This window comes from Rhyacophila brunnea, unplaced genomic scaffold (assembly GCF_057557595.1).
Source record: "Rhyacophila brunnea isolate RB1 unplaced genomic scaffold, BYU_Rbru_1.0 scaffold_9, whole genome shotgun sequence".
Lineage (NCBI taxonomy): Eukaryota > Metazoa > Arthropoda > Insecta > Trichoptera > Rhyacophilidae > Rhyacophila > Rhyacophila brunnea.
The window spans coordinates 2,842,882-2,861,791 of record NW_028233361.1 but is presented as its reverse complement, the minus strand read 5'-3'; the positions used below and the strand labels follow the sequence as shown (position 1 = coordinate 2,861,791).

At 35.3% G+C, this 18,910-nt stretch overlaps 1 protein-coding gene across 4 annotated transcripts in view; it reads right to left on the bottom strand.

Annotated features, from left to right (window-relative positions):
* Nucleotides 1-6,193, bottom strand: part of Elys (AT hook containing transcription factor 1 homolog) — a 53,567-nt gene extending 47,374 nt beyond the window's left edge. For all 4 annotated transcript variants that reach the window (XM_085959637.1, XM_085959638.1, XM_085959639.1 and 1 more), the window contains exons 1-4: nucleotides 6,056-6,193; nucleotides 2,947-3,046; nucleotides 2,220-2,352; nucleotides 732-1,027 (exon numbers count right to left, since the gene is read on the bottom strand). In XM_085959637.1, the coding sequence (XP_085815763.1) occupies nucleotides 732-1,027; nucleotides 2,220-2,352; nucleotides 2,947-3,040 (523 nt within the window). In that variant the 5' untranslated portion in view covers nucleotides 3,041-3,046; nucleotides 6,056-6,193. The remainder of the gene's footprint in view (nucleotides 1-731; nucleotides 1,028-2,219; nucleotides 2,353-2,946; nucleotides 3,047-6,055) is intronic.
* Between the last annotated feature and the right edge of the window lie 12,717 nt (nucleotides 6,194-18,910).

Below are 18,910 nucleotides of genomic sequence, written 5' to 3'. Positions count from 1 at the left end.
ATCTGTATCTGTTGAGTCTTGGGCAACTGCTGACATTTGAGTAATGCTATATGTAACTGGTATTTCCTTTCCCTCTCATATTCACTGCTCATAATATGCTTTTTAATCGTCCGCGACGTGTGACCAAAATAATTCTTCGGACATCCGTGACAGTTTATCTCGTAAACACCTACATACATCATATGTGCCTGATATCTCGAGTATCGGTAATGTTTTATTATACATGGCATGACACACGATTACACGATTCATTACCGTACATACTTTATGGACAATTACCATTATTTTCTTCTCTTTTTAATAAATATTGATGACATCAAAAACATATTTAATATAAGATGTGACAGAATATTTCATTCATTCATTCATTCTTTCTTTCTTTCCAATGCAATTGAAAGGATTGATGAAAATTCAACGGGAAACAGCACAAATTAATTCAATGAGCTAATTTCTGAGATCACTTTAGAAGAGTTTAGAGCACACAAACACATGAATTAATACAGATCTAAGATATCTCTTAGCTCTCACATCTTTTTGGTGTGTAAAGTGTTATTATTTGTAGATGTTTATGTAAATCCAAACCGATCATAGCTTCTTATCGGCATTTTCGTGCTGGAACATAATAATATATTGATTAGAAGTTCAAAATAGCACTGAGCCAGTGTTCATGAAAATGTGTTTATCTTTCGAAAGAAAGGGAAGCAAAGTGACTGATGATAATATCTCCTTACCTTCGACGCAACTCTGCCTGTTCAAATCGAAAGCGAGCACCGCCCCCCCGTGAGTTCCGATGATCACCGTCCCGTCGAAGCAATCCAGGGGACCTCCGGGAAAGTCTTCCACGTATTGGAGACGGGTGACTCTGCAGGCCACTTGGACGGCTCGGATGATCCGAGAGCCGTTGCAGTGAAACAGGCAGACCATGCCTCCGATCAGCTCGCACTCTAGCCCGATCAGGATTTGCATGGTGTAATTCAACAGCGGCGTAGGCAGTTGATGAACGCATGTTATCTTGCTTTTAAAATCACTGAAATAAATCAAATACTTTGCTAGTATTAAATCGGAATCATACATTAAAGCGGTGATTCCCATCCTTTTTTTCCGGCAGAAACCCTGATACATTTTCAGTGTCAGTGTATATTTTGCACCAATTTTACTTACCCCAATTACAACAATTAAAATTGTTTATTACAAAATGTTCGTTAGATAATCTTGATATATTTAACCAAAGTGGTGTTTACTTATTAAACTGTATTGTACTGTACTGTTTATTTTAGAGAAACAGGACGATCGTATAACATTAGAATCAAAGAGAATGTAGCTTGTGCAAAAAAGGGAGAGTTGTCTTCTTTTGGCAACTATTTATTTCTAAACAATCATACATTTGACATCGCTAAAGATTTTAAATTCTTATATTTTAATCTCAAAAGCTTGAACACGAAATTTATATATAGATATAAATGTATGCCTATAAGTGAAAACACCACTGTGATCATCGCATACATATTATCTTGCGCTATATGACAATATTATAGTCATATTTTAAAAATATTTTATATAAAATAGAATTAGAAAATTGGAATTTTAAAAATGGCAAGACTTTCGATCGTAAAAACCGATGTCATCTTAAATATCGTTTAACTATCGACAGTTAGCCGGCTCGCACATGTAAAGTCACCTTGTCTGCCGCAGTCATAATTCAAACCTTTTAGGAACGTCGCACTGAAGTTGCACATGAAGACCGTGCACATAGGTGCCTAGAGACAGTCGCGAGTAACCTCTCGAAACGTGGATGTATGGGATGCGGCGACCGGCGAGCTTCGACGTCTAAAAAGGAAAGATCAGTTCGTAGTGTGTGCATATGCGTACTGACGGCTTCGACTCGTCGACGAGTCCGAGACGCGTGCGATTTGTTGCTAGCAACACTAGATTTTTTTTTTTCAAACTAAAAAGTCGCATTCCACCAATGTACGGAGCTCCATTTGGCAATGTGCGTTTTGTGAATAACGATGATGTCACATTGACGTATTCGACATGTTCCAGACGAGACAAGTTTAGATGTGCGAACCGGCTTAGGTTGACTTGAAGATGCCATCCTTGTACCTGGCCATTAGGGTTTTTAATGCCGTTATTGAGGTGATGCAATAGGAGTCAGTGACATTTCGTAGGAGATATGATGAAGAAATGAAAAAGAATAGCGCTAGATGATTTAAATTTACCGTAATGTGGATCCGAATGTCCACGCTGCGATTTTTAGACCAGTTGCAACATTGACAACGGTAAACTTGGAGCCACTAGACAACCAGGCATACTGTGTATCCTGGAGAATGCCTCCATTGACAATGCATTCATCTGCAATGAAAATCGAATAGTTAATTCTTGTACATATACATAGATACTTGAAACACCTCAGGTAGCGTAGTTATTAGCAATAATTTAAATCGAAATCAGACGAATAGAAAGGTTAATGGATAAGAGTGCTCACCCACACATGACGTACGTCAACTGTCCACAATTGTACATCAAATAGCTAACAATTTTTCACGGGAAGCGGTGTTGTCGTATTTTATAATGCTGATTTTAATACAAAGATGTAAAAATTATAGTATTTTGAAAAAACAAGTGCACAGAATACCTCTCGTTTTAAAAATCCATCAAAATTATAGTACTTTTGGCGTAAAATTATAGCACACTATTATGCATTTTTCACGGAATCATTCGGTTGGCAATACTGACATGATGTTGAAAAGAAGTCCATCGGTGATGGTGCGCAAACACTTTCATTATGAAAAACGGCCAACCGATTCGAGACTGGCAATACACAGGCTACTAGTGCACTGCAATGCGTTCATCTATGAAGAGTGAACCAAATATTCTAAAGATGTTAATTAGACGATAATGGACTATCATTGATGTTGCCGGCTTAAAAGAATGAATGCGACTCACCTTCCGCTTCTGCATTGTTTTGCAGATACGCTGTTACAGACGGTGGTAATTTAACAGCTCCGGTGACAATACTGACAGAATCCTGAGGTTTCATCTCGACCTGAACAAAATAATGAATTGCTTTTTACAAATGGACAGTGTTAGGCGACAATTTTTGATTTTTGCGATTTTCATAGAAAAGCCAAGGTAAATAAGACATCTTCATTTTACAATAGGCCATTAAGAGGGGGCTGAAGAGCTTGACATTCAAATATAATTTAGTATAAAAAGGACCTCAGCGTTAATTTAAATCGATCTTTTCGCAAAAATCACTAATCATCGGAGATTTTATTTCAAGAAACATTCATTATTATTATTATTGATATTGTCTGCCGCTGAACATTATTATTATTTTATAAACACCTGCAAGATGTACGCCGATCAGAAAACAGGGCTGTCAAAATAATATTATGAATTAATATTTTTTAAATGTTAATTTCATCATAGTTTTTAATCAAACCTGTGCAAGTATGTACTGATAACTTGGGTGGATTTTGTAGCAAACATACTATTGATATATATACGGGTATATTATTATTATAACCCAATTCAAATTGAACATAGGTTGATACTCAAATACTATTATAGTATGTTTATGATTTCGAGAAAATAATACGATGGTATAATTAATCCATATCAATTATTTGAAAACATTATATTCGCACTTTGCAAGATAACATCAAAATGTGTATATACTTATCTAAATGACGAATGACATTAATGAGTGAGCACGACTGAAAGCTTGGAAATGTGTTTTTTTCTATTTCAAAATCTTTTAATTGTGTATTATTTTATTACAGATTCTAGGCCAACTTCATATAACTAATAAAAAATACTGTTTGTTTCTACGAATAAAAAAAGACAGGAAGGAAGATGTGTACAAATCACGGCAATCAGAAAGGCCGGCAAATATGGCCGACAATGCGTGATACACAAACATAAAATACACAAAATTATAAACACATTCGAAGTTTGCCGCACACGTACAGACCACGTGATATTTGTTTACGCAAAATCGACGCTTTTCAAAATGGCGAATTTGATTGCCAGATTTTACTGCGATGAATCAGTATGTTACTTCTTGTCTTTTTTTATTCGTAGGTTTGTTTACTATGTACACCGAGAAATTTCCATTTATAAAATCGGAAACGATTTTTACAGAAGAGTTTTGGAATATAATGCAACCAAAACTGGAAAAAATTCTATCATGGGTATTGACTTCCTGAATTAGTTAACCCCAGGTCCATGCCACTACGTGAACCACAGTGGATATTAAGCCATTTCCACACTGGCAACCTCATTAAATTTTACGAAACTTACCATAATTGCTTAAGAAATTTTACGATAATCATCATAATTATCGTAAAATCTAACGAGGTTGCCAGCAACTTAACTTGTTGCCAGTGTGGACCCGGCATTAGATGCACGAAACTTAAATAATATATATTACAAATAAAAATTTTAAATTATAAATATTTGATTTATGTCTTCGACAACCCTGATGAAATATGAGTCGGATCGAGTCATAGAGCAAATTTATTGACACAAACAACTTTGACACAGCCTTTTTATATTAACTAGTAGACCAGATATTATGGACCAAAATCATATGTTCAATTCTCAATGCCAATTCTGTAGAACGTCCCCTTAAATATAAATTGTCCAGAAATGCTACATTCTAAAAGCAAGTTGTTGACATTAAAAAGTGAACAGAAGGTCGATTTTTTCTGCTTAAAAATATAGATTTGCGCACTTTGGTCCGATGGAAAAATGTTGTCCGAAGAAAAAATTGTCGGCTTGATAAATGTAACAGCCTTCATTCCCAAAGATGCTGAACCTTTTTATCGTTTCCTGAAAATCTCCAGTGATGTCGATGGTTATGGAATATGTTTGGATTTCGACATAGAAATTAATACAAATTAGCATTAGGTAAATACTTCAGCACAAAGTGACTAGGTATGTCACTTGCTCTTTCGGTATGTTCTTTTGCAATGATTTAAATTTAATTTTCATTACTTCTATTACTTACTTAAGCCTCAATTACATTGAGCTTCTTTACGAGCTGTTTATTGGCGAATTTACAATCTGCCTGTAAAGTCGCCCAGTGTAATCATCGAATAAGCTAATAAGCATGTTGTAAACACTCTGCCGAGAAAAGTTGAAAGCCGGTTAACTTTACACGCTACACGCCGGCGTGTGGGCCTACTGCGTCTGCGCAGTACCAACCTCCCGGTAAAAAAAACGAACTACGTTCCGTCAAAATAGTCACTGGCTTATGGCTTCTCAGCGAATGGAAAGTTTTGTGTGTAATCATCAAATCGCAGTAGCTGAATCGCCCGCTTTTAAATTCGCCAATAAACAGCTCGTAAAGAAGCTCAATGTAATTGAGGCTTTACTGCTAATTCCGCTTATAAGTATTCCTTTACTCATCAACATAATAAATAATATTATTATTGTAACCATATTATTATACAAGAATAAAAATATTTTAAAAATACCTACCTACTGTCGGATAGTGAAATAACACATAAATATGATAAATTAATTGATGTAATAATAGTTCTAAAAATTATGATAAATTGGTGCAAACATAAGTAATATTAATAAGGTAAAATCAGTTGTCAAACTTTTGTCCCATAAGTAATTGGTTAATGACCTGACAACCTGACTTTTTACAATGATATTGAATACTGTAATAATTGTATTATCATTTTAGTGATATCATAATATTATACCAAGTAAATCCATGGTAAAAATTAGATCTCTGAAAGAATAATTCAAAACAGAAATTATAATTGCACCGATTACCGTGATTTAATGGAACACATTTAAACTTGAAACGTCAATAACGCAAAACTCAACTTCGGTAGATAAATGATTATCGCTCAACGTCGTTCAAAATCTGATTAATACTCAAATGAAAACATTTCCCGCCTAACTAATTACCATTTTGTACCGAACTAGGAGACATTTATTTAGTGATAGTTGTCAAACGTAGCAATAGGGTTATGTTGTTAGGGAAAACTTGTATTCGATTTATGTCATACGAGTATAAAGAAAACAATCTTACCGCTAAACATTAAAAATTATTTAAAATACATAGTCGACTGCTGTTCGTATTTATATCATTAAATCGATTGATTTTAACTGTTTTTGCGAAAATTTTCAAAAAAACGTTAACAGCGCTGTGGCCATCACACTCAGTGTTACCAGCATAGACTAATACAGTGTTGCCAAGTCAAAATTTTTAATTTCAGTAGAATGTGTAAAAAAAATTCAGTAAAAAAAATTTCGCCGCGGGCCGCAGGTTCCCAATTTTTCATAGTCGGCTTGTTTTTTTTAGGAAAATTATTTCGTCGCGGGCCGCTGGTTCCTTATTTTTCATGGTCGGCTCGTTTTTTTAGGAGAAAAATTTCGAAGTTCCCAAGTTTTCAAAGATGGCTAATTTTTTTCCCGGCTGGTGGGAATTTTATGAAATGGAGAAATATCAGTAGATTTCAGAAAATATCAGTAGATTCAGTATATTGCCAAAAATATCAGTAGATCTACTGAAATTTCAGTAGACATGGCAACGCTGGTCACTAATATGCAAATATGTTACCAGGTTACCATCTTTTTCTTTTATACATCTATTGCCATCAGTCATTTATCAGTGCTGCCACCTTTTTGTCACCGAAATAAAGTACGCAGTCGAAGTTAATAAAATTATACCTAGTATTCCCACCGAAATAATAATACGTCTGTTAACTGTTGAAAATGTATAGGATTTTTATTTTTCTCAAAAAGAAAAATCGGAGAATTTCAGAAATTCGGAGGTCTTTTTTTACTTTTGCTAACTACCTACCTAGGTACCTCTTCTGACCAAAAATGTTTAAGCCGCGTTAACACGGTCCAAGTACACTTGGACCGAGTTCCATCCAAGTGCACTCGTATGAGACATCTTCATACTAATAATTATTCTTATCCAAGCTACTTGGACCGCGTCCTACTCATCAAAGTTAGCTTGGATAGGAATAATTAGTATGAAGCTGTACTTGGATGGCACTTGGATCGTACTTGGACTGTGTTAACGCGGCTTTACCGGTGAACAAAGAGATTGGACTCCTCCCAATCTTCAATCTCTTTGCCGGTGAATCAAATAAATTTCATTTTAAACCAGTCAACGGCTTTAATGTTACCTCTTTTTTTCTTGATTCGCCATTTTTTTTTCTATTGCGAAATTATAGTAGGTGGTAACTACTTTACACCAATTTATAATAAGTTAGTAGGTACGGAAATATCGAAATTTCATTAGGTAAGGTGAGTAGGGGTAAGTGTGACACAAAGAGATTGGAAGTCTAATCTCTTTGGTGTGACATAATAATTCAATGAGATGAATTTCAACGTAGTTCATGATGAATAGGTGTGTTTTAAACAGTTGAAAACTTTACCGTAGGATCTACAAAACCATTACAATTAATATATAGAAGGAACCCACTGTATATCTTACTAAAATACGAAATTTGAAAATTTTTTTGATCACTAGTCAGTTTGTTACACTATTACCCTCTCTTTGCGCTTACCCCAATATTGGGGTAAGTGTAACTAAATTCATCTTTATTCCAAAAGTACTGCAAAACCATAATGTATTATATGCATAGAAAGGTAATATTATTTTCATTTAATGGATATTGAGTCTTGAGTTAAAACTACTGTATAGAATTTCAACAAAATGGACTAAAACATTTCTTTTGGGGTAAGTGTGTCATACTAATGTATGAAGCGCTAGTGATGTCCCGAAAGAAAAACGACGCATTTTTTATTAATTAACGTAGGTAGTTGACGGAAATCTGATGACACTAACGAGTTTACTTTTTGAAGGATCATGGGTAAAACTTGATATGTCAAGTTGACAGTCAACATTATATCGTGGATAATCCTTTAAATTCAGGTTGATGATTGTACTGTTTAATAAGACAAGTTATAGTACCAATTGATTACAAAAGGATCGCAAACTTTTTTCAAACATATTCTACGGCTTGCGGTTTTTAGCATGGAACATGCTTTTGTCTTGACCACCCAGCCGGATTCGTTACGAAAACATCGCAGAGGCAGCGGTAACGAAAACAAAAAATACGGCGCTTCGGGAATAACGCGTGACCCGCGCCCCGCAATTTATTTTATTTTCCTTCGAATTTGGACAACCAGCATTCAGAGAATCAATAGGCAAAGCATGTTCCATGTTTAATAATTTTAGCCGTTAGGGTTTAAGTAACCATCATCCTTAAATAATAACTTATTTCTTTTAATAAAACCTATACACCAATTGTCTCCGGGTACTTCGTTTTTAAACAATTGATTCGAGGACTACTTTTTTGTGAAACATGCTTTTCCAACGTATGCAAATTTTCTGCAAAAGATGTTTCAATCTCTTTGGGTAATATTGTACTTCTGCTAAAACTGTCTTCTTTTCTTTCGTAAACATGATTATACATATCCATATGTTTTTTTACACATTCAACTGTTTTTTGTAATTTTCCTTGGTCGTAAGCTCCTTTATCTGTCTTTCGTTTATATTTACATGTGGAAAAAATGCTCATTAATTATTATTACATGTTAGATAAGCACTTATTTTAAAAACTTGTGTATTAAATTGAAACACATGCACTCTTCCGCTAACATAAAATTATAAACATTTTATTTCAATTGCGAACATTTTTTCGATCGATATAAATAATGCGTCGCGTCCAAAGAGATTGGACTCCTAATCTCTTTGGTCGTGTCCCATCACTAGTTAAAATAATGACTATGCGAATTCATAGAAAATATATGGGGGAAGTGTGACACAAAAGTATTATAATATAATGTTCATTAATGACTTTCATAACGGGCAGCCATCGAGTTTTAGGCTTAAAGCTTTCATCACTAGACTCATACCATTCACTCTCTGCTGAATATGAAATGTCAACACTTGGGTTAGAAGACTCAGAAGAAAAACGCATTTTCTTCTTGACTGCTTTCAATTTCCTCATTTTTTTCTTCCTTTGCTTGCTCTTTCAGTTCTTTCTTTCTTTGCCTCTCTGCAGCTCGTTCTTTTTTCAACCGTTTCATTTCTTCTTTCTTCCTCTTTTTTTTTAGGAAATACTCCTGGCACAGTTTACCGGAAACACTGGTTGGGGTTTTTTCCCTATTTGCTTTCTTATTGAATTTTTCTTCCCCTTCACCGGGGAAGAAAAAAATGTCTCTTGAATGGATTACGAACATTTGATGGACCAGCCACGGGTTCACTTGCGATTGTAGACGAAGTATCATTACAAATCCTTATACCAGCCTCAGGTGCACTGGCAATTGGAGACGAATCACCATCACAAGTCGTTAGACCAGCCACAGGTGCCCTAGCAATTGGAGATGAAACATCATAATAATTCATAGTATTCCAGGTGGCCAAAGACATCATATCATCGGATTCCTCTTCTTGCAATGCCTCATCGATGAGTCTGACCGGCTCAGGTAGAGTGATATTTTCCAACTCATTTTTTACTTTTCGCCACAGTGCGAACAGTGACTTGTCATCTTGATCAGGTTCATTGTTTTTGCGGTATGATTCAAGATTTTCCTCATCAATGTTTTTACTCAGGAACTGCAGTCCTCTCTCTAAATACCGCTTGCGTTCCTCTAATGTAACCATTGAAGGCACACTTTCAGATTCTCCTGGTACAGTTACAGCTTGAGGGCTCCATGGACAAAGTCCACATTTTCGGAAATTTCTTGAGGAATTCTTTTGTACTTGTAGAGGACTGTCGTTGATGTGACAGCCCCAACAACACTCCCTGTTACTATGACGGTTATGCATTCTTTATCGTCGGCATTTACCTGCTGGTACACTGTCTTGTTTCCTTTTTTGGCTAAGACCCTGCTCCCCTAGTGGCGGCAGGTTATATGAAAGTATGCTGAAGCAGGCAGGTTATATAAAAAAAGTATGGTGAGGTAGGCTGATAATCAATTTGCGGCAAAACTAACGTTAACATTATTAATTATATGGGTACGTTGTAATGACCAAAGTAAATCCTCCGTGATGCCCTGCATTTTTTTTATCGCGTCGCTATTTCTCGTAAGTTATCGGCTATTGTTGGCCTGCTTCATTCAGTTGCTATATATTCAGGGCTATATTTCAAGAAATTTTGTTTTACGAAGAAAATATACACAAACCCGTTGCTGAAAAAATACAAAAAAACGTTGACCCCTAGGTCATCTACTGGATAGAACCACCCTAGACACTTCTAATTAATAAATAATCATTGTTTCATACTTATGAATGTAAAAATTGTTCAAAACTAAGTGATATAATACCACCCTGGTCAGTGGTTGACCACCCTGGTCAACCACTGAAAAAGTATTAAAAAAAGTTTGAGTAGTTGACCCCCCCACAAACGTGCTTCCTTGTAAATATAACTTAAAAATTACAAATGATCTCGATACTTCAATATTATGACTGCCCGTAATGCATTAACTTGATATTATGAAGTCAAAAACATTAAATTGCCATGTGCTTACATCCCAATTTACTTAAGAAATTAAAAATAAAATGCTTACGGCGTGATGTGTTGTTTTCAAATAGCTGCTATGACGCTCCTATGACATATGGTGATGTGTTAGTTCCTTAATCCGACCACAGATGGCTTCACTTGTCTGAACTTTACAATTTAGAGCAATCCCGCGTCTACGTTTCTTATTTTGGGCATTTTATTGAAAAAAGGTCAACTACTGGTTACAGTGGCGCACCCAGGATTTAATATTGGGGGGGGGGCAAGGACGAAAATGTAAATTAGTCCCATAGGCTCTTTTTCTTCTTCACAGCCTAATTTCTCGTTTATCGATATTTTGTCTATTGCACTCGGTGTACCTATACCATGGTCCCCACATCCTGAAACGGGCCATCAGGCTAGGATATTTAGGGCCCCCTACCTACCGCTAAGATTAAAGGCAGTGTGAAACATTACATTAACGTTTTTCAAATTGTGTTTTAGTTCAAATTAAAACTTAATTATACAATTAAATTACTTATACAGTGAATTATTGGCGATTGTTAATACATCTACTTTAATAATGGAGCTGTCGAGTATCGACACATAATAATCAAAAAAATATATTGCACAATTATATAAGTAATTGAAAGTGTTCGACTTTTTTACTATTAAAGCTAATTTATGATGTGTGTTTATCTCACTTATCTGGTCAACCTGACTAGCCGGGCCCCCCACAGCCCGGGCCCCCAGGCTTGAGCCCTGTCAGCCCTCCCCAGCAATGACCTACACCACTCCGGAATTCGGGTGGACACCGAGAATTTTTTGACAGTTCCATTAGGGATTGGGTTTCTAAAAAAACCTGACATTAGTGTATCGAAATTGTTGTGTTAGAAATTAAGATCTAAGAATTTTTTCAAAAAAGGGTGCCGGAGAATTATTACAAATCATTCTTTTGCCGTGTTTTTATTTGTCTAAGCCCAAAGGTATAGTTTATTGGCTTTCAATTTCAATGTTTAAAATCATCCTGATAATTTTCATGTTTGGGGGGTGCCAGGGCAAAAGTTTAAAGGGTTTAATTTTAATTAGGTTTTAATAACTGACCAACACCATCTGTAATTAATTGTAGTATTATTTCAATGAAAACAAATACGTATGACTGACAAAGTTTAGTGTGCACTATTTATGGTAGATCTTAACAGCCTACCTCGACCCTTCGCCACTGACTTATGGTGGCACGTGCATTATACGTATGCAGATCACCGTGAACTGTTGCACTGGGAAAAATGGCCGTATAGCATTGAGATAAAAAAAATGACGCGTTGTTCGTGGAGCATTTCACCATGAAATAAGTTGAATGTATGTTGGAAATGCCACGATTGTTAGCAGACTGTAATGGTCCAATTTTATTAGATTTAACAATCAACATACACTTGACAGTAATTGTTGACATGAAATATCTGGTTACAAGTTACAACGTTGTCATTAATAGATATTTGATACATACGAGCACCTACTTACTAACCTACTTTTGAATCATTCACAATTCTAGATAAATATAATATTATACAGTCTGATTGTATATCTCATTTACTTACATATTTTCTTCTCTCTACTGGTGATTTTTATTACTTACCTATTGTTTTAGTTATTAGTGTTTTATTTATACATTAATCTAATCTCAATGCTATACGACCATCTGTTTCCGATCAGCGCTCGGAATGGGGCAGAACGCCCTGGAGCGCCGTTCCGGTTCGTGAATTTCTCGAGAATACCGTTCCGTCTCGTGGAATCCTCGAATATACCGTTCCTTCTCGTGGAATCCTAGAAGATAGCAAGATGTCTCGTAAAATTCTCGAGCGGTTCAAAATATTTTGAAAAAATAATAATATAATTATCTTTCTATAAAACAATGATTTTACTGGTTGAAAAACCCTGATTATTGTTCCTACATAATAATATGTTGATACGAAAAATGGGTGCCACAATTAGCCAAGTTAAAATTTTGTTCTTGGAAATGCATCGAGCTAGGTAAGTATATTTTTCCCCAACAATGCATATCTGACAACCCATGTGTCTAATAATAAAATATAAAGTTTTTATTGAAGAAAGCACCTTAGATTTATTGCTCTCTTCCGTTTTCTTATAATACAATATGAAATAATAGTATATTAGTATCAGTGACGTCCCTAGACAAAATGCCGCCCCATTTTTTTATCATCCTTTCATTACTCCAATATCTAAGAAATGTGTTGTATGAAGCATGGCCCCCGCATCCTGAAGCGGGCCCCCAGGCTAGGATCTTTGGCAGCCCCCCTACCTATCGCTAAGGATAAAGGCAGTGTGACGCTCTACAGTAATGGTTTCCAAATGGTGTACGCGTTAAAATTGATGTGTATATTTAGTGTTTTTTTGTATATTTTAATACACCCATTTGAATTATGGAGTTTTTGAGTATCGCTACACAATTATAAATTGTATTGTGCAACCACATAATTTTAAATATTAATAATATTGAATAAAATAGCGCCGCAGGTGATTTTTTTGCTATTAGAGCAAATTTGTGATATGTGTTTATTTCACTTATCGAGCCCGGGACACAGGCTTGAGCCCTGTCAGCCCCCCCTTGTGGGGGGCATGGTGTGGATGGATACATTACCAACAAAATATATACCTACCACTAAGCTGAATCATAAAAAAAATAATTTAGATATTAATAAATAAATTAGCGAATAAATATAATATTAGTTAAACACTTACCCAAATCACCAGAGTCTGAGATGGCATTTGGTTTATAGGTATGTCTGACACATTAATTTAGTAATACCTACGCAGACGTAATATTTTTAGTTTTCTATGCTATTATTGTACCCTACAATATGTAAACACAATAATTTTCCTCAATATTTATTTAATATAAACCTATTTTTTAATCATAAATACACTATTAATTAATAGTCTCGACACTCAACCGTTGACGATTGAAATAAAATACCCAAATCCACACTATATCAGCACAAAATATGTTTACAAAAAAATGACTTAAAAGAAGGTATTGTTATTCACAGCACGATAAATACGATATAATCTAGGTAGGTACCTACTAGTGTACATTTTTATTACAATAAATCACAAAATACATCATTTATTTAGGGTACCTGGTATGATGGGTATAGATTATAGAAGGACGTAAGGTAGATGGTTTGTGAAATACAAAAGTATCATGATGCAGTCAATCCACTTTTCGAATATTCACGTCATTCTTATAATAAAAATTATACAATGGAAAATGTGTTAGGCACTCATAAAACCATTGCAGGTAGGTGTATATTGGCATATTATAATCAATTAATGAAAATAGTTTTTTATTATTATTTAAAAAACTATCATGGTAATGGCAATGCTTCCTAAAATTGTTTTTAATTATAAGCTTAAAATATTGATATTGCATACAATATATTATTTAAAAAAATGTATTAGGCTCGCATAAGATCCTGCAGGTAGATTGTTTATGAAGAAATGACAATGCCTTCTACAATTTTCACCTATTAATTACTACGCTTAAAATAATATTCATATCGCATATTTTGAAAAAAATGTATCAGGCTCGCATAGAACCCTGCAGGTAGATTGTTTTAAAAAAATGGTAATGTCTTCTAGAATTTACACCTAGCTTAAAATAATATTCATATCGCATATTTAAAAAAAATGTATTAGGCTCGCATAAGATCCTGCAGGTAGATTGTTTATGAAGAACTGTCAGTGTCTTCTAAAATTTTCACCTATCTTAAAATAATATTCATATCGCATATTTTGAAAAAAATGTATCAGGCTCGCATAGAACCCTGCAGGTAGATTGTTTTTAAAAAAATGGCAATGTCTTCTAAAATTTTCACCTATCTTAAAATAATATTCATATCGCATATTTTGAAAAAAATGTATCAGGCTCGCATAGAACCCTGCAGGTAGATTGTTTTTAAAAAAATGGCAATGTCTTCTAAAATTTTCACCTATCTTAAAATAATATTCATATCGCATATTTTGAAAAAAATGTATCAGGCTCGCATAGAACCCTGCAGGTAGATTGTTTTAAAAAAATAACAATTTCTTCTAGAATTTTCACCTAGCTTAAAATAATATACATATCGCATTATTTTAAAAAAAAGTATTAGGCTCGCATAAGTTCCTGCAGGTAGATTGTTTATGAAGAAATGACAATGCCTTCTACAATTTTCACCTATTTATTACTACGCTAAAAATAATATTGATATTCCATATTTAAAAAAAATGTATTAGGCTTTCATAATATAGATAAGGTAGATTGTTTGTGAACAAAATATAAAATCATCATAATGTTCTATTTTTCAAATATTATCGATGTACTGGAAAAAATGTATTAGGCACTCATAAACTTATGTAGGTATATATTGCTTTATAATCAATTAAAGACAATTCGTTTTTGATTATTGTTTAATAGTTACCATGGTAATTTCTTTTAGAATTTTCGCATTCTTACTAAATTTAAATAATGAATAAAGATATTTTCATACTAGGCGAATGTATTAGGATCTTATAAAATCCCTGTATAGTGTAGGTAGTAGATGATGGTTTATGAAATACAAAAGTAGGTGTCATGATACTATTTACTTTAGTCTACATTCTTATAAAAGCACTGGAAAATGTCTAGGCACTCATACAACCCAGGCGATGCTTTTTTTTGAAGTTATACTTATATTGGCGCGTTTCGGAAAACAGATCAGAGTGTATTTTTCGCGTGTGACCAGCCGCGATGTAACACATAATTTTTATAATTTATATTGCATTCTGGTTGCGTAATACTTTGAAATATTTATCGCTGTGTTAGTCGGAATAAAATAATTTTAAACCAGCGGCATTCAAATAAGGGCCTTTTTCTGACTGTGTAATTTAACAAGATAATTAAAATAGTAATAGTAAATAATATTAATAAACACGGAATTAAGCAACACGATAATTTTAAACCAGCGGCACTCCAATTCAACTTCTTACCAATAAGAAAAACAAATAATTTGGATAGTTCGATGAACCAAAGAAACACTTTTATTTATTTTTTGAACCTGATTCTAAATCACCACACCAGAGCTAGCCGAAGAATCTATGTTATTACAAGTTTTGTTTTTGTTTAGACGCCAAATACGAATAACTTCTAACGCGCGTACATAAGTACACACACCGATTTTTGCAATATTTTTGTTTGTTTGAAACTAAATACTATAATCTAAGCTCAAATTTTGTGGTGTGAATACGCAAAATAGATGCGATATGGTTGTCTGTTAATTTTGATCTTAAGTTTGATTTATTAATGCTCATTGTAGAAAATGTTTTTTTCACAAATATAGGTACTTCCAAATAAAGAAGCGTTTTTAACTATATTTGGATATACCTCAAGTAAAAGTCCTTTGTAGAATTCAATTAAAATCTTATCATGATAAGATGTTTTTTTACTTCCACGTTCTCTTGCAAATCTATTTATTAAAACTGCATATTTACGGAAACAGCGTCTGTTTTACATAAAAAGGGATCTTGAAAAATAGATCCTTAGCAACCAAGGAATTTCCAGACGCTACATAAACATATTGAACAGTATATACAGTGATGCCACATCATGCGTGAAACTCCACAAACGTTCGTGTAAATTCCCCATTAACAAAGGTGTCCGCCAAGGTGATACCATTTCACCTAGACTATTCACCGCTACTCTTGAGGACTTATTTAGGAAACTTGATTGGGAGGAGAAAGGTGTTCCAATTAATGGGGAGCACCTCAATCACCTGCGCTTTGCAGATGATATTGTTATACTCTCACAAGACCCAAAAGAGTTACAAGGTAGAATGCAAGAACTCGCGGATGTCAGTCAAACGGTCGGCCTAAAGATAAACGTCTCAAAGACAAAAGTGATGAGGAACTGTTTTTCGGACCCTGCTATTATCTCTATTAATGGCACCCAACTCGAACAAGTCAGCAGCTACGTCTATCTAGGACAGCAGATGTCCATAGACGGAAGCATGCACGATGAAATTGCTCGCAGAACAAGGCTGGTATGGAGTGCTTTCGGACGTCTGTAACGACGGACTGTAACCGGACGAATAGTATCTTCAAGAGTGACCTACCATTATGTCTTAAGCGCAGGGTGTTCAACCAATGTGTGCTACCCGTGCTCACGTATGGCTGCGAGACGTGGACCCTCAATACGAGAGATGTCCAAAGGCTAAGAGTCGCACAGCGAGGCATGGAGAGGTGTATATTGGGCATCACGCGAAAGGACCGTAAGAGGAACGAATGGGTTAGGAAGTAGACAGGAGTACGCGATGTAATAGACGTTGCCAAACAGCTGAAATGGAGATGGGCGGGGCACATTGCTCGCCGAAAGGACGGCCGCTGGACAAACGCCGTCATTCAGTGGTACCCAAGGGGCACGAAACGGCCACAGGGTCGCCCTAAAAGCCGCTGGATTGACGAACTGGTAAAGTTCGGCGGAAATACGTGGCAGCGAACGACACAGGACCGAGAGAGTTGGAAGAAGCTTGGGGAGGCCTTCATCTAGCAGTGGATTGACCCCGGCCGATGATGATACATAGTTCATATCACAGAATAGATTAATAAATATCATTCCGATAGTCTATTCCCCAATACATTAGATTTTGAAGCAGGTTTTTGAATGTGTGAGTGTCCTACGAAAATGAACCAAACATTATAGACGTGCAATAGTGTGTGTTGCAACCTTCAATACACCAATATTGAATGAGCGTCAATGCATACACCGAGAGCAGTTGTCAGTATTTGACGTGTGACATTCTTGACACGTCGTGTTTAATTTTATCTCATATTCTTCCACACTCGCGATCAGTTGCCTGTTACTCCACACCAGCACCGTCTTTAGATTAATAAAGCCTGAGCATATCTTTTTGCACAAGCAACGAGCAGTCCACTGTTTAGCTGGTCCCAAATTGCTTGACATATTGATTCGCCCTTTCTCGTTTCAAATTGAATTATACAAAAATCTCAAATCAAAATATATTAACTATCAGTGTTATTTATAAATAATATACATTCCTGTTATTCATCACCAGGTCAAAGTCAGACTAGTATTTCACACAAAAACCGTTGGTAATATCGATTTCCAAAAAATATGTTGCATTGATCTATGCATTACATTTGTAGAAGGTGTGTTAATGCTAGTGTATTATTTATCATGTAACTTATCTATTCAAATCAAACCATTCCTTGTGTGAACACGACAGACGCGTCAGTATGAGCACTCTATAGAACAATGACAGGTCATCCATAGACAACAACGAGAGGGGCGGAAAAAGTAGGACCAGTCGTTGTGAATGTATCGGCTTTCTACATTAGTCGCCAATGTCCACACTCAGAGTTCCCTGATAGAGTATATGCTTCATAACTTTGCACTCCAGCTCTAGGATGAAAATGATTTAAAATATTCTAAAAATATTTTTTTTACATGTATTGTTTGTCTATTTATTTATTAGTAAATAATATATTATATTAATACAAGTAAATATCATTTGATCTAATTTTATGCGAGGTAATTACGCAAAGAGGCTTATCAGTATAGTAAAGAGTGCAAAAAAGTGCAAAGTTATAAAACGTTTACTCTGGCAACCCTTGATGGAATCTATTATTGTTATTGAATATAAACAATTATAGTTGATTACAGTGGCGCACCCAGGATTTATTATTGGGGGGGGGGGGGGGGGCGAAGGAGGAGAATGGAAATTAGTCCCATAGGCTCTTTTTCTTCTTCATATAAATATTTTTTCATAATTTCACAATACACGGCGATATATTTGTACAGTTTCTCCTAGTTTTTATTAAATTGGAGGCATAGTGGCGGTAACCGTTGAGCGTGTCACCAGCGACTGGCGGATTGGAAGTGAACAGCGACCATGCTGGACATGTGTACCTAGTATGCTGAAACATTACTTAAATAATATCGGCTGTGCTACCCGCTTGGTCTAGAGCAGTGTTTCCCAAAGTGTGGTACGCATACCCCCTGGGGTACGGGAAGAGTTTGGTGGGGGTACGTGCTGCACCGGGTTATGGCTACGCCTGGTGCAACAAGCATTAATACAACATCCATGCTAGAAGGTTTATCGCATGCGGAAGAAGAGCAATTGTTGGAATTATTAGCTTCAGACGGATTTTTGCAAAATAAATATAAGGAGTGTACTTAAACAGCATTTAGGTTGCAAATGCAACACGTGTATCCAGTTTTAACAGAGAAATTCCTGAAATACATTGCCTTTTTCAACTTTATATCTATGTGAAGTTGCTTTTTCAGCATTTGTAGACATTAAGTCAAAAAATGAACAGCCTTTGGGTGTGGAACCGCATCTCAGATTAAAATTAATAACCAGGGAACC